The sequence below is a fragment of the Typopeltis vanoorti genome, chromosome 7 (genome assembly GCF_054136105.1).
Source record: "Typopeltis vanoorti isolate ZY-2024b chromosome 7, IOZ_Tvanoo_1.0, whole genome shotgun sequence".
NCBI classification, from domain to species: Eukaryota; Metazoa; Arthropoda; class Arachnida; order Uropygi; family Thelyphonidae; genus Typopeltis; species Typopeltis vanoorti.
In genome coordinates, this window is record NC_143555.1 from 95,410,797 (window position 1) to 95,428,313 (window position 17,517).

Consider the following 17,517-nt stretch of genomic DNA (forward strand, 5'->3'; position numbering starts at 1 on the left):
CAGCAAAAAAGAGACAATGAAAATGGGCAGAAACATCGAAAACAACTACTGTATTATCCTGAATGGAGAATCTAGAACAAGTAAAACATTTCATCTATTTAAGCACAAATTTTTAGTTAAGATGGCAAATTAAATATGGAAATAATCAGAATTAGTATCTTTATTCCATATAAATTTATTCAGCTGACTTCCTCTGATATATGAAAGAAATTAGTCAAAACACAAAACCAACTGTTGAAAGTTTATTCTTGGTTAGAGTATAATAAAATTAGTTTAATCCTTTATCCAAGTGTGAGCAAACAAAGTTTGCACCTGAAAGTATCTCCAGGACTAGGGTAAGGTGGTACAACACCAGGGCAACTCGTTGCAAAGGTGGAGCAAGTTACCAACACTCCTAACTCAGTATCTCCTATAATGCAAAACACATCTCCTTGCAGATATGTCTGATGTGGCCCTTTCCTTAATGCATAACATCAGACATATCCGCAAGGAGATGTGTTTTGCATTATAGGAGATACTGAGTTAGGAGTGTTCGTAGCTTGCTCCACCTTTGCAACGAGTTGCCCTGGTGTTGTACCACCTTACCCTAGTCCTGAAGATACTTTCAGGCACAAACTTTGTTTGCTCACACTTGGATAAAGGAATAAACTAATTTTATTATACACAAAATCAACTGTATTCAAGACAGTGTTCAAACCAATTTTAAATTATGGAACTGATAGCTGGGTTAGAAATAAAACACTTGACCAAAGACTAGAGACCAGAGATAGAGTTTTGAGAAAAATTAGGGAAGTGAATAGATGGCATCAATGGCAGTATCATATCAAAAACGAGGACATTAGGAAAGATTCTACCATTATTAATGTGTGTTAGTAGAGCTAATCTCAGATTCAAACAAAATGCCAACAGATTCTTCCTTTCTTCCTATCCTTTTACCCATACACAGCACTAACAGGTCTTGTGACAGTTCATGTGTGGATCAGATATACAAAAGATGGTATGGTCACTTAAACAAAATGGGTGAGAAAAGATTAACAAAACAAGTGTTCTTTGTCAGGTTGGCAGAAAAAGAAGACCAAGATCAGGATGGATTGATACAGTAAAAAGTGCCTTAGAAGACAGATAACAGATTAATTTAGAGGAAAATTGTTGATTGGAAGTTAGTAATGATGTAACTTTCATATAATACTATAATAACACCCTGTACACCCTCTGAGGATGCATGTCAGAAATGTGACGATGATGACATCCTTCTCAAAGTATCCGAGGAAGAAAAAAGATTGATCTTTGATCATTTCAGCATACAGAAAACTAACCGCACCTGGAAGATTTCTTATATGCCATGTCACACCACCATCTATTACAAAAGTTAGGCATGATAAAAGCATTACAGGACAGAGCTTTCAACATTTCTAGTAAGTCAGAAAAAAAAGAACTGTGTTAAGGCATATCACAAATTTTATTGTCTTCATTTCATACCCATTGAGGAAGATTATGGAATGAAGACAATTAACAAAATTTATGATACGCCTCTGACAGCACCTTCAAATGAACAAGATTTCAAAAATGCAATTACATTACCTTATATTAAGAATGTCACGGACAAAGTTGTAACGTTGCTTTGCGATTGCAATATTAAAGTGGCTTCTTTCCCAATGTATAAGATTTCGAGGTTCTTATGTTCACCAAAACCTTCACATTCTCTCATAAAGAAACCAAGAGTATACAAAATTCACTGCTCTTCTGGCATTCATTATGTAGGCCAGATGGAATGGTCTGGAGATATGCGCATGTTGAATACATAAAGGACATTGAGAAAAAAAACAAAACAAACATCAGAATTAGCCATCCACACAACAAATACAGACCACCAAGTAGTTTAAGCAAAAAACACAAATGCTGTATATTGATTATAACTGTTTTATAAAAAAAATAAAATAAATAAATAAATAAATAAATATTAAAGAGGCCTCGGAAATGCTCTCCATAACTCCACACAATGTAATAAAAATCCAAACCAAGTTTGGTCTGCATTCATCAAAAATCTAACAAATGTGGAACTGGGATATGACATACTTTATGCCATAGAACATGACATCAACAACTAGCATTGTTTGAATGCTTGCACATTAGTTAATACAATGGTTTGGTCACTGTTTATATGTACTATTTTTTTGCTCCACTACTTATTTTTAAAATTATGGATTTTTCTTTTTGATATGATATTTGTTTTTATCCTGCTCCGAACTAAATGATCAGTTTCTCAAATCCCCTATAAACTGTTCTCATTTTTTCTACCTTGCAAACAACTTCATCAAATGCCTCTTGAATTAATATTTTCTCCAGAGATTGCCAGGATTCAAGATTCCAAGGTTCTGGTTTTCAAATTCTTTAATAATATTTGTGCAGTTGAGTCTACAGTTCACCTCTAAAAGCTTATTGACTTTAATTCATTTTAAAATCATCTTATGTATTTTTCTCTTCAATATATTATTCATTTTTATCATGATCAAAACTAAATGGTAATCACTTTCTACTTCAAACTCTCTGTATACCTTTGTGACTCCAACCAGCATCAAGATATCACTACCAACAATAACACACTCAATGAGAGTTTTCTTATTTCTTGTGTTCCTTCTCTCCATGTGAATTTGGACACACCTTTATGTGGTAACACGATGCAAGTAAATGACCAGTGTTTCCCAATCTTCTTCGATCTTGACCCCCCCCCATAACAACCAAGTAACCTGCAACTCCCACCGTATTTGCATAAAAAGCCATTTTTAATAGGGTAAAGAAAACACATTAAAAATAGATTTTTCAGAATGTAATTCTACCCCAATATTTAATTAACCTAATATTTAATGCAATAGTTGTACTTGCATCTGGGTAACAGCTTTAAAATTCGCGACTGAAGGTTTGTTAAATATGAAAATATGATAAATATGAAAAGCCAACCTCAAAATTAAGTCTGTTTCTTGCTTTTGTTTTGATATGAAGAAGTGTTGAAAATCCACTCTCGCAGAGATATGCAGAGGCAAATGGAAGTAAAACTCAAAAGGCTAGCATGGTGACATTTGGATATGACTGATACACAGCACACCAGAACCAAGTCAGCAATTTTTCATAAAACAAATTATGTGCCAAGGAATATTGGCATTTGGGGTGTCTGCAGATCCACGAATTCATCCTATACTTCATTGGGAATGCTGGCTACATTCAGGGAAGCAAAGAATGGGTTTCATACCAGGACAGCTTCTTCTGTAAGCTCAGGGAAGTACCGCTCAAATTCCTTTTCAAGGGATTCAGGATGCCCAGTAATCTCCTCCTTCAGATTCTCATCCAGTTCACCTTCAGATTCTTCTACCACACTGCAGAGTTTTTCAAATATGGCAATGTGTCCAAGATTTACTTTCTGATGCCAGTTTTGCAGCTGGGATACAAACGTCTGAAGATTGTCTTGAAATTGGATAATGCGTGTTTGTTTCCTTGCCATGAAATTTCAGGTTCAGCTTATTTAGCTTGTCTAAAATTTTGGCATATAATTGCGGCAATCCCCCAGAAAACACTTTGCAACTACCTTGGGGATCATGATCCACAGGTTGGGAACCCTGGGTGTCCTGAATAGAAATCTAACAAACAAATATTCCCAAAAATGTCTGTATGCTTGGGATTAATTTCTTACTCTGTTTAAATCTCCAACAAGGACCAATTTTTTTTGTTTTCTTTGTAGTAGAACGTTCTCATATCTACATGAAATTGCCTGTCATACAAGATTATCATGTTTAGTGTTGATATACTCCTTCCGGATATACTGTATATACTCCTTCCTTTTTCTGACCATTATGCCAAATATAACGTGTAGTAGTTATTTAGAAGAATTTCACTTATTTTTGTCTATGTTTCAGTAAACTAATTATGTTGATGTAGCAATTCTCTAATTCTTCTACTTCTGGTTCCATTTATTTTCTACTGATACTTTATATTAACAGTGCTCATCTTGAATTCTGCTGATGTTGAATTTGAGTTCGTTTCAGTAGTAGAATTTTCACTGTTTGCTCTGGTTTATGCATGAAAACAGAAGGGGTCCTCCTTAACGGGGTGATGTCTTAGCCAGCATGACATTTTATACTGTCATATATTATCACTGTCTTTGAATTTAAGCCAACATACAGGGTGTCCCAAAATTCACGCAAGAAGTAATTTTGATAGAAAACACAGGTTTTTAATTAAAAATTGTAATTTCTTATTGATTCATAAAGTATACAGTATAGGGTTATGCATGTAACCATGTAATAGCATATTGGGTAAATGGCCTCCACGGCTTTGCTGGCACATACGCACTCTTTTGTCGAAATTTTCCATGACCGTTTTGCATAAATGTGGCTGAATTTCATTGATACAGCGCTCAATTTCCTCCTTCAAGACATGGGTGGTCGTGGGCTTGAAGGCATAAACATTAGACTTCAAAAAACCCCAAAGAAAAAAGTCCAATGGCATTAAGTCACATGATCTGGGCGACCAATTCTGATCACCAAAACGGGAAATTACACGACCAGGAAATGACTCATGCAGTAATTGAATTGTTTCACGGGCTGTATGGCATGTGGCACCGTCTTGTTGAAACCACATGTCGTACACATGCATATCTTGCAATTTAGGCACAAAAAACTGGATTATCATGTCGCGATAGCGAGCACCATTAACTGTTATTGCTTTACCAGCCGCATTTTCGAAAAAGAATGGACCGATGATGCCTCCAGCCCAAAATCCACACCAAACAGTGACACGTTGTGGATGCATTTGTTTCTCAACAATCACTCGTGGATTTTCTGAACCCCAAATGCGACAATTTTGTCGATTAACGAAGCCATCAAGATGAAAATGAGTCTCATCGCTGAAGATGATTTTGTTCGAAAAATAAGCATCCACTTGTTGTTCCATAATCCATTCAACGAACTCTCTTCACTCTGTGTGGTCAACAGGTCTCAGTTCTTGAGTCAATTGAACTTTGTAAGCATAAAGATGCAAATCTTTCATGAGAATACGCTGTAGAGAGCTTCTCGAAATGCCCAATTCAAGACCACGGTGCCGAATTGATGTTCCTGGACTCTCAGCAACACTCTCACGAACTGCTTCCATGTTTTCTGTTGAACGACTTGTTGAAGGACAGCCAGAGTGTATAAGATCACTAATTGATCCAGTTTCCTTGAATTTTTTAATTAATCTTTTCACAGTTGATGAAGTTAAATCACTATTCCGACCATATTTTGTATGAAAATTGCGAACTGTAGCTGCCAAACCTTCATTCTTTTTAAAATATTGCTCAACAATGAAAATGTGTTGTTCTTTCGTGTAGCGCTCCATTTTAAATAACCCTGAACTGTCAGCTGTCACGCTGTCTTTTTTTCTTCTCGTTGGCAACACTTTACCGCACAAATGGCGCCAAATTTAAATCTTGCGTGAATTTTTGGACACCCTTTAGAAGAGAATTTAGGACACAGCATGAGAAGGTGAGTATTGGGTCAGAAGCCCTACTCATCTCTGAATTTCTTAATATATTCCATAATATACTCACAATTCATATTTAAATAGTGTATATTTGTTAAATTTGTGGATTCACCTGTCTCTGTTACCATAACACTCATGAGAAAAATTGTTATGCTAACCATTACATTTTTTTATGTATACTTAAATTAACAACAAGATATGCTGAACAAGTAGCTAAGAATATGTTTCTCGAATCATGTATACCTAGACACTCAAAAAACCAGTTAAAACTACAAAATCACCTTCTTTGAAACGTTCTCCAAGAGCTCCTGTTTTCTTAGCTCTTTCTGAACCAGCTAGATCAACTAAGTGAAATTTTGAACGAACCAGTTCCCCATGCTCATCTTTGTTTCTCTGTTCAAAAATTATGCTAAATATTGCATGTGACCTTGATGAACGAGAATTCATAGCTGTAGAGGCAGTTGTCCGGGAAAGAGATCCTTGTTCTAAGAGTGCCATTGTTTCTTCATGTGATCGAACTGGTTGTTCTGTAAGTCCAACAACCTAGAAAAAACAAAAAAAAAAAATTTTACAATATTCCATTCACATATATAAACATAAATATGCAAATGAAATGTAAAATAAGTTTTTGTTTAGGAGAATGTATTTTATATTAACCAATTAATTTAAAAATATTTATATTATCATTGTAATTTGCAATCATCAAAATCCATATAAAGAAATTACGTACGAGTATAATACCATCATACTTTGGCACATGTTGGGGACTCCTTAATGCACTTACTCTTTAACAACAAACGAATAACCCTGACTGAGTGAAGATGATGATGTCAGGTATATTATCCAAAAGATACTTCACAAAATTTATTGGGTTGTGCTCAATATGAACATTTCTTCTGTTTCATGCCATGCTTCCAACTTGTGACATTTACTAGTCTTTCTATTCATTGATTTATCATTTGTATGGTAATATGCTAGGCAAAACTCCTGGGAGTAAGTTAATCTTAAATCAAACTACATTCCAGAGCAATGTGTCCGAACAATACATTATTAACAATAGATAATGAGTGCTAGGGAATTTATGATTGTTTAGATATCTGTAAATGCTGGTGAGAAGATTTTGGATCATATCAGCACTTAGAGAACCTTAGCATTCTTTATACACCACCCATTATTAACTATAGCAAGGACTAATAATAAGGAACAAAATAATTTATTATTATTATTAATTTAATTTTTTGGGTGAGGTGAGGACTTCAGTTGGCAAAAATAGCAAATAAGGAGCAGGCCAGAGAAAAGCAGTGGATGGTAGAGTGGGGAATATGACTGGAAGAAGACATGGGATGGATCACATGTACATTATCTCAGATATCAAGAGTAAAGAGAAAGTGACACTTTCACTCACACACATATGCACAAAGGTAGTCAACATGATATGGTTATTGTTGCCACATTGTAAAAAATATTGCATGTGACCTTGATGAACGAGAATTCATAGCTGTAGAGGCAGTTGTCCGGGAAAGAGATCCTTGTTCTAAGAGTGCCATTGTTTCTTCATATGATCGAACTGGTTGTTCTGTAAATGAAGTTAGTTTGGTCTGTATTCTAAATGAAGGAAATAATGGGGGAGCACTCAATATAATTTTCTTTGCTTTTTTTTTTCATTGCCGAAGATTCCGCATCCAAGACGAGACCATTTTCCAATGATTTCAGCTTTCTTCAATTGTAGGAGTGTGATTTTCTTCAATGATATATGCAGAAAGTTCAGGTGATTTTTTTGGTTTGGTCAAATTTTGACATTTTCTGTTCTTTATGCACTGAGAAGGTACATGTAGGCACAGCTGAAAAGTGCTCTGTGGCATGTCAAATACAGACTCTCTGAAAAGATCTGATGTGAATAGTTCACAGTAAATATGAAATTCAGGAGATCAACCTCTAAACCAAAAAGTAAATATAATAATATAACACACAAGCATCACAATTCCAACCAACTATAATCCTGAAAGTGTCTTCTATATAATAGAGAAACTCTTAGGAATGGTCTCAAAAAAGCTATTTCAACTTCTTCCTCAATCCATAAATTCTATTGCTTTGTTAATAGCCATAACTACACAATACTAGAAACTGAAAAGTAATTTTTGGAATCATATTATTTCAATTTTCTCATGGAAACTTCCTCATTATGAACTTTTTTTTTGGAATAATTTTCTATTTGTGTGGCTTCCGTGATTGATATTTTGCCTCAAAATATTCATTACAATTTTATATCTTCTGCTACTTGCTATAATCAGCAGTTAAAAAATCCAAGGATGGCACCTAGTTATTTTTTGTTTGTTTTTATGGTTATATCAAAACAGATATTTCTAATAGCTATACCACAAAATTGTAGTGTAGGCTTGATTAAAAAAAATGCCTGATGACTTCAGTAGAGCTTTCAATGAACCAATCAATAAGTATGGAAATGATCTTAGTGAATCACAAAAAAGATGCATTTTATATGGTGTCACACAAAAGTGTGCATTTTGAATAATTCTACTATTCAAAACTTACCAACAGCAGGTTTGCAATGACATCATTCACTATCACAGAAACTGAACCCAGAGATGTTTCTGATTTATGTAGATTAGTTTATCATTTGTAACTTAATTTTATACTGCTTCACATAGTTTAGACTCATTTTGCTACTAAATATTGGCTGATTTAAACCAAAATTAGATAACTAGACAAATTACAATAAACATCCCAAACACGAAATTTTATAAAAATCTATCCATCTAGAGCAAGTCATTATATATACATAACAATAGACAAAAAAAAATTAGGTATAAGTGTTTATAAACATTGCTGCAAAACAAACAAACAAAAAAATAAAATAAATAAAATGAAAAACTTCACATGAAAAACTATTGAAGAATTCAAGTCAAATAATGGCACTAGGAACCAGATTTTTACATGAAGATAGTCGAGAAGTCTTGAGAATATAACAAGAATCTAGCTGGAAGATATTATTAAGCCATATTAGCCAGAAATCAGAAATGGATTTACTAGTTGTAGAGTCTTGCAACTTAGCGCAAGTAAGAGGAAGTATCTTCAGAATTTTAATCATCATCATCATTAGTGGCTCTAACAGACATCTAAGAAGTACTCACGACATTCCAAGTATCTTTGGATTTCCTAACCATAATACAAGGATAAGGCAGTTATCCCTATATCCCTAAGTATTCTTGTCTGTAAATTATGTGTTCTATTGGCCGGTTTGCCTGTTCTGATGGACGAAAAACCCAAGTTTCTGGGAGGAAAAAAACCCCTCTACCTCCATATGAAACCAGCTAACTCACCTTTAGTCGAAAAGACCAGATAAAGGTTCCTCACGTCATGGATGGGAATCGAACACAGGTCTTTCTAACCAAAGGGCTTTGTCTATACTGACTGAGCTATGGAGGATCTATCTTCAGAATCAGGCTACTTATATACAGAAGCTGTTGCCTTCACATCAACTGCCTCAGTAACCATAATGCAGAGCATACTTCCTTTCTGACAATATACATGTCAGAAAGGAAGTATGCTTTTTTGACCCTTCCCACTATGCATTATGGGAAGGATCACCACCAGACCTGTTTTAATCTTTATCAAGGCGAAAGTAAAAGAGAGTCCATTACAGAACTCAATTGGAAGAAGGGGGGAGAGAGAGAGGAAGGATTCATCTCCTGTTCTACAGACCAGTTAGAACCAAAAATCCAAAGAATTTGTATTCAGGTGGTCAAGCCTTTTCAGTGGCTTGGGGCACATTTCACTGCCTGGGATTGCCCTCCAGTTGATCATAAGACTACAGTGAGCTAAAAAGATGGAACAGTGTGAAAAACCTCTCATAATGAGGACAGCAAGAAACTAAAAGGATAACATGATTGATTCCTTTATGGATTTTCACTGGTCGTCTTATACTAAGTACCCACCTTCTATATGAGGCAGATACTCATATTAATATTAATTTAATGATGGACAGCAGCCTTTTGCAAACCCCAGTAAGTTTGTCTGCTTACATTTGGGTTACATTACAAGAATAAGAGCATGAAATATCTTCAAGACTAGGCTACTTGTATATAGCACATGTTGAGTTCACCTCAATTGCCTTAATAATAAAACATAAATAAGAATTTAATAACAGTTTTTAACAAGGTATACACCTTTTTACTACTTGTATGTGGAACACATCACTTACTGCCCTAATTCAACCTTTGTAACTTGCTGGGCTAGCTACAATGGATGAGACTCCAATCAAGGTCAAAACTGGTCTGGGTAGTGACCTTTCCCATTACTGATGTGAAGTCAACAGCTTCTATATACAAGTAGCTTACTGCACTAATTCAACCTTTGTAACTTGCTGGGCTAGCTACAATGGATGAGACTCCAATCAAGGTCAAAACTGGTCTGGGTAGTGATCTTCCCCATTACTGATGTGAAGTCAACAGCTTCTATATACAAGTAGCATACTCACATAGATATTTCACAAGCAAACTTAATCTGCTTACACTTGAGTAAATAAGAATCTAATTTCTTTTCGTAGAATAATTTAGTTTTAATTTGAAGAAATCAGGCTATATTTGATCTCAGAATAACTAGCTCGCAGAACTCTGACAAAGTTATGTGTCCATACTTATTGAGGTTGTGGGGAGGGGAGGGGGGGAGTGCCTCATAGCCAAAACTGATTCTAAAAACAGTCTCTCAGATTTCCATGTAGTACGGATATCTTCTTTCAGTTAATCCTGTGTGAAGGAATATCCAAAGCAGGGTCTGCTAATCCCAGCTTACTATATAGATGAATGTGGAAATAATTTGTGTTTTTCAAGGCAGATATTTTCATACTGTTTATATGTGAAGCACTATTATGACATTCTCAATGCTATTGTCTTCAAACAGATGTTCACAGTGTTTCAGAGATAAGAATGCCTTTTGTGATGGACATATCTTCACCATCCACACAGATTTGTGTAGGATTTTTTTTTCCCATAAAATCTCAAATGTCTGCTGAAGAGGTATCCTTATTTCTGAAACACTATGAACATCTGTTTGAAGACAATAGCATTGAGAATGTCATAATAGTGCTTCACATATAAATAGCATGTGTTGTATTTTTATTTTAAAATAATTTCTTGTCAAGTATAACATCAGTAAGGTTCTGCCTTATGATGCCTTTCACTGTACGATGGATCCACTCATACAAGAATTTTCAATTATAACCATTGCCCATTTATATGAAACCACACTACTATGGTTTCAGTAACATGATGCTGCCATGAATGAACCGATGCGCAGTTTTCAAGGACTCAGCTGTTTACGATGTCGGTGTTTCACTTTTTAAACTACTTATAACTATTATTTTATTTTAGCTAATGATGGTAGATAAAAATCAAAGTGTACTGTTGTTTCCATTGAAAAGAAGATTTGCAAATCTTTAGAACCTTTCATAAACATCAGATACTAAGCTTAAAATTATTAAATTTTGTGACAACAACATACCAAGATAGGCTGCAGTCTAATTTTACCTAGCATTATGTTGTTACTGTTGATAGAAACAAAGGTAAAGTTTTCATTTATGAAAATTATTCTAAATTTTTCGCTTGCATATCTGATGTACCTAAATGCTTCATTTACATAAGGTACACACACGAATTGTTTAAAAATGTTCTTAAATCGTTACATGTATCTACAAGTGGGGGGGAGGGGCAGTGATTTGCTATACGATGACGACGTAGAACCTAATGTGGCACATGACCTATTTTACAATCATGGATCACAAAATATGCATACTATAATTCCTGAAGAACCACTTACTGCATGATACATATAAGGTTTTCTCAATATCACAGTGGAACACAGATTGGGAAATTGTATTAACAAAGTGAAGTCAAATATTTTTTTATTATAGGTGTGTTAAATCCGTAATTTGTCGTTTGTGTTATTGTTATATCCTTACTTTCATATAATGTTATATCGTAAATCGTAAGTTCAATCCTATTATACATTAACTTACTGTCTCTAGAATCTATCCTTTTGCTTACTCGAAACTTTGTACAATCAAAGTCCTACCAGCTACTCTATTGTTATGTTGCTATCTCTCTATATTATATCTTATTCTACCTCTATAATAACTCTCCTTCTAATCTATTGTCGTGCTCCTAAAATACTAATTCAGATTTATTTCCTCTTCGGATATCGGCAAAATTTATATTTCGCTGCACCAGCCAATATCCTATAACAGAAGAGACTCTTGTTCAGGGAAATAATTCAAAACTTAAAAGGATACACACAATAATTTATCTCACGCTAGCGCTGTGCAGATTCAGTTAGCAGTCGTAGACTGAATCTCACTTAAACAATTATATCTAAATTCCTTCCCGCCAAAAAGGTTCAATTTCATAAGTGGTGGTTTGAATTCGTAATCAGGCATAACTCAGGTATAAGGTACAAAGCATGTTTATTGGAAAAACATAAAACATTTAGAGTTATGTAAGCTTAAATACTCAATGAATCAAAATTCACTCTAAGTTAAGGGTTTTACTAAATCACAATGAATCAGAGCAAATTAAATCCTTCAATTATGAAAGGATAAGATTAGCTTTAAGCAAAGTACTACTACTATATAATTCCCTTCACAAGTTACTCACAGAATACTTATTTATCACTTTCATTAATACTCTATCAATGATTACCTTAATTCTAAATTTTATCTAAGCAAGTCTAGCCATTCACAAATCACTGCCTGTTTAACAACTCTTCTTTGCTCCACAAGGGCTTAATTAATTCAGTCAAATTCTCACTAAAAGTTCTCTACTAGTGTCCTTTAGTTACAACACACACAAATTTCCTTTTCTTCTAAACAAATTTTAACATAGAACGAAAACTCTTACATTTACTGGATCCTTTCAGATTTCATGCCGCCATCTCATGTAGGTTTGGATTACCGTACTGCATATTCTTCGGATGTCTTTGCGCCTGGCGATGTACTACGCTTTTTTTTTCGAATCGTTTCTGACTGTTGTGTGCTGTCTACCGCTCCGCAGGAAACTTTCTCTAATGGGACATTCTGCTAAAGCTCGATTCCACATGGGCCGTCATATCGTGATCAGCTCTGCTTGAAAATCTTCAAGCATTCTCAAGAAAAGAACCTGCCGTCCGTCATTCCCGTAGTCAACTCACCGCTTTCGCACGAATCCTCTGACAAACTCCCCCTAAAACTCGAATCCGGCACTCGAAGATCAAAAGGTCAAAGAGCCCCCTAAAACGGCGTGCTTTGTCTTTTATTCACCCTATTCGGGCGCCTCTATTCAATGCGGTTTTCACCCACGAACCCCATCGTTCATGCCCCTTGGGTGATCCTACACTCTCGCTAACCTGTCCGGTTACATTATTCTAGGAAGGTGCTCTGACGTCACATTTCCGCGTAGGTATAGCCTCCATCACTACGCTCGACTTATACCGATTATACGCGATTATTCCGGATTACTATTATAAACTTTTCTCAGAATTTCGCAAGGTACTAGACAGCTTACTTGGGAATTACAAATAACCTAACAATAACTCTCACTATATCGCACACATGGACTATACATAATTACAAAACATAAAACAACACTTTATAATTATTAGCCGATGTGCAGATATCTCCTTAATAAGTAGTAGTTTGTCATGTTAAATCCTGAATAAAGAATTTACTTGTAAAGCTCTGCATTCAGGATCTAACAGGTGATTCAATGTCCCATACAAGTCATGTGGATCAACTGACTTACAGTTCTTAAATTCAGGTGTGAAAATCATGGAAGTTTTCACCTTTGAAAAATTAATATATCACTACAAGAGAGCAATTGAAGGAAAACTGATGGAGAAACAGTTTAAGTAAAGAAAAGTGTTAATTTGCATAATAATTGATATTGTTTGTCTTACAGTAAAATTATTTATAACTGATCCTGAATGCATATTTGCTCATGTTGCTTTGTGGGCTATTGAAGAAGCGAGTGTGCTGGTGGGAATGAAAGAGTGATGCAATAGCCAGAATGCAAGAAAGCAGAGAGTGGAAAAAAAAAAAAAAAAAAAAATTAAAGATTTGAAGTTCACTGGATGAAGGACGAATGAAAGGGTGTGAAAGAAAGAGACAACAAATGATTTCCAAGTGGTGATGTGCGGAGATTCCATTATTATAGGTGTGGTGAATGAGAAGTTGCATAAAGTCTATTTTCCAGGAGATAAGGTGATTAATTATTATCTGAGACCTCCAGGGAGTCAAGGACTCATTGAAGGAGACTCTACATCACCAAAACCAGTTGTCGTACTATTCTCATAAACTCATTCACACTAGATGCACTAACTACTTCAACAAGTAAACTATTCCACTCACTCACTGCTCAGTGAGAGAAAAATCTAGCACTTACCCCTTTCTTAAATGCAAACTTTCTCCCCACCTTCTATATAATGAAAAATTCCATCGGATGATATTATATAATGCCCATTCAGAAATTTATTCAGTTCTTCAACCTCATTCTCATACACTTCTAACTCTTCATCCAATGCAGTAATAGCACTGTGCACCATGTTACACTTCAAACAACTGTTTTGCTAACCTTTCTTCTCTCATTTTGTTTAAGTGACCATACCACCTAGATTAGCCCTGCTCACACATTCTTGAATGCCAACAATGTCAAATTCTTTCCTAAATTTTCTCAGAACTCTCATATGTGTGGTCTCTAATCTTTGATCAAGTGCTTTATTCTAAAGCCAACTCTCAGATCCAATAACTTCAAACTTTTTTTTTGAACACTGTCTTGTATATTGGTAATTTAATGTTTTGACTAATTTTTCTCTTATTCCAAATAAATTTATTCAACTGGCTGCCCACCATACTAGCTTTGTTTACTCTGTAGTGTCTATATCCATCTTGACTAAGAACTGTGCCTAAATATTTGAAATATTTTACTTGTTCTATAGATTCTTGCCTAATTTCATAGCTTTGCTCTTTTTATTGCTGATTTTCATACCAAATTTGTTTACAGCTGTTATTCAATTTCATTAGAGAAAAAACTGAAAAACTTGCACTAGATGTGTTTAGTATATTAACTGCATAAAGCAAAGAGCCCAGGTTTGATGCAATCCATATAGATGATGAATAAGAGTGGAGCTAGTGTGCACCCTTGTCTTACACCTGATTTTACAACAAACTATCTTCCCATATTTGTAAATCTTAAAAAGGCATATAACAGTGTGCTTAGAGAAAAACTAGATTATACAATACATATTCTAACCGCTGACTTACAACTTAAACATAGACTGTGTATTGTCTACATAATGTTCCATTCACTCCTATATAACTGTAGCATTTTGAAAAGCTTTTCTCTAAGCACACTGTTGTATGCCTTTCTAGATTTAGAAAACTCTTAAGTATGGATCCTTGTTATAATCTCATGATTTCTCAACTATTTGCTGCAATATGAAAAACTGATCTTGACAACCACTATTTTGCCTGAACCCAGCTTGTTCTTTTTCTATAAGTTTCTCTTTTCCAATTTTTTTTACCTAGAACACTTAGTAATGAAATTCCTCTGTAATTCTTACATCCCCTACCTTTTATAGATGAGAACTATGACAGCTGTACTCCAGTCATTTAGAATCCGATCTTCTGTCCAGGTCCCCTGAATTATGCCAAACTTGTATACCTCCACATTTAAGTCAAATATCATCTACTCCAGTGTCTTTCAACATATCAGGTTTTTGATAGTGTTTCCACTTCCAGTATTCATGTACACTCCTGTTTGCATTCCTCTTGAATATTTTCTACTACTGTTGAAATTGCTGCTTGTTTCAGTAAACAGCCTTTCAAAGTAACCACTCCAGACAACATAGAATATCCTTATCTTCAGTTTTAATGTTATCATTAACAGTACTGTTTCCTCAATTTCTAAGCTTTTTTTTATGGCCTCTAGAACATTTTCCCATTTCTCTGATATTTATCTTCTATATTCTTACCAAAGTCTTTCCATGACTCTTGTTTAGCTACTTTTACAAATAAGTTGACTCCTACACTTTTTTTTGCGCATTCTTTCAGGGCATCGACTGACTTATTTGTAAGAACTTTCGGCTTGCTTTCTTCTTTTCCAGGCCTGCTTCTTTAACTTCTTGTGTCCACCATGGTTGTTTTTATTTTTCTATTCTTGCAGACATTTCACCAGTAGGATTCTCTCTCCAAGGTTTAGTTCTTGTTTTCACTCTCTCTTTTATTTTTTTGAAAATAACATTTGTATATGTGGAACATGGCATTAGTAATGACTAGTCTGTATCCTGTGCAGAAATCCAGCAGGCACTTTCGCTGTTATTAACCTTGCCCTTTTCTTCAAAATTTTCTGAAACATTTCTATATGCCTGCTGGGATTCATTTTCCACTGAGATGTTTAGATGTCCAACAAGAACAACTTTTTCCATTTAAATTAGTTGCTTGCTCTAATGTCTCAAAAAATTCCTAATTCTTCATTAGGAAAACCTTTTGTGGCATGGCATCATATGCACAAATAAGTTTCATTCTCCATTTCCCCATTTTGAAGTTTGCTCACACAACTCTACTTCCAATCAAGAAGTTTATCTTCTTCTTCGGTGTTGAATACTATCACTACTCCTTCCTTCCCTTAATAGTCATTGCCAGATTATAATCCAATACTTATTTAGTAGGATTTCACCTGTTTAGTCTTCTTTGTCTCAGTAATGGCAATTATGTTTACATCATAATTTTCCAGTTCTGCAAGTTTGATTTCTTTTCTTTTGATACTCCTTATGTTGATGGTTCCTATCTTCAATTCTTCTGATGTTGGGTTTGTTCTAGTAGCTGAATTTTCATTGTTCATCCTGTTCCATGACAAAAACAGTGAAGGCCTTGTTCAACTGGGTGACACCACGGCTGACATGAAATTTCACCATGTTGTATCATCATGTTTATTTCTGATTTAAGCCAACAGAGAACACAATCTAGTCAGCTAAGTTCTAAATTGCCATCTCATCATCATCATTTGTTTAGTATCTTAGCAGATACCTACTAATGGGCACATCACATGACTGCGTGGATTGGATATTAGTGGAGGCTGAGAAATTATTACGAGGGATTTCAATTATGGGAACATTGATTGGAAAGAGGAGAAGACACATGACAGGAATGAAATGAAATAATTTATGCAGTTACTAAGGAATAATTACCTGAGACAGAAAAAGAAAATGAAAAAGAAAGTGTGAAAGGAAATTAGCAGTGCAGACCAAAGATAATCCCAGTCTAATATATTTCAAGTAAAAGGAAGAATGTTTATGACAATGATTTTAATGAATGCTGATGGTAGAGAGGTAACTGAATCAGTTGAAATAGTAGAATTATTAAGTGAATACTTTGTAAGAGTATATCATCCAGGTGGAGATATTGCAATAACGAGACAGGCAAAGAATTATATGGGAACTGAGATAAATGAAATGGAAGTGCATAGCATGTTACAAAATTGATGCAAATACAGCTATGGGATTAGATGGTAAACACTCGAGTTTCACATGAAAGTGCTAGGGAATTGTCAGTGCCTTTGACCACATTGTTTAAACTAAGTCTCGGTCGTGGGTTAGTCCTAAGAGGATGGAAAGAGGGGAAAATAGTTCCATTGCATAAAGGAGGCTCCAAGGCTGATGTAGCAAATTACCAACCGATCAGCATCCCAGGAGTTATTGTCAAGGTACTGGAGAAGTTGGTCAAGAGCAAAATACAGGCATGAATAGATGGTAATGGGATACTGTAATGGTGGGGGAAGGGAGGACAGCATGGTTTTGTGAAGGTTAAGTTGGGCTTCAGTAACTTGCTCACTTTTTTATAATACAGTGACAGCTAAGCTAGATAAAGGTAATCGGCTTACAGTGATACTGCTGAACTTTGCAAAAGCCATTGACAGGATACCACATGGGGATGGATATAGGGTGAGGTGGATAAGAGAGTGGTTG

General features: G+C 35.1%; 1 protein-coding gene across 2 annotated transcripts in view; it reads right to left on the reverse strand.

Moving 5' to 3' along the window:
• Positions 1-17,517, reverse strand: part of LOC150104880 (chromosome-associated kinesin KIF4-like) — a 282,861-nt gene that overhangs the window by 198,249 nt on the left and 67,095 nt on the right. For both annotated transcript variants that reach the window (XM_090396035.1, XM_090396036.1), the window contains exon 5: positions 5,793-6,054. In XM_090396035.1, the coding sequence (XP_090252161.1) occupies positions 5,793-6,054 (262 nt within the window). The remainder of the gene's footprint in view (positions 1-5,792; positions 6,055-17,517) is intronic.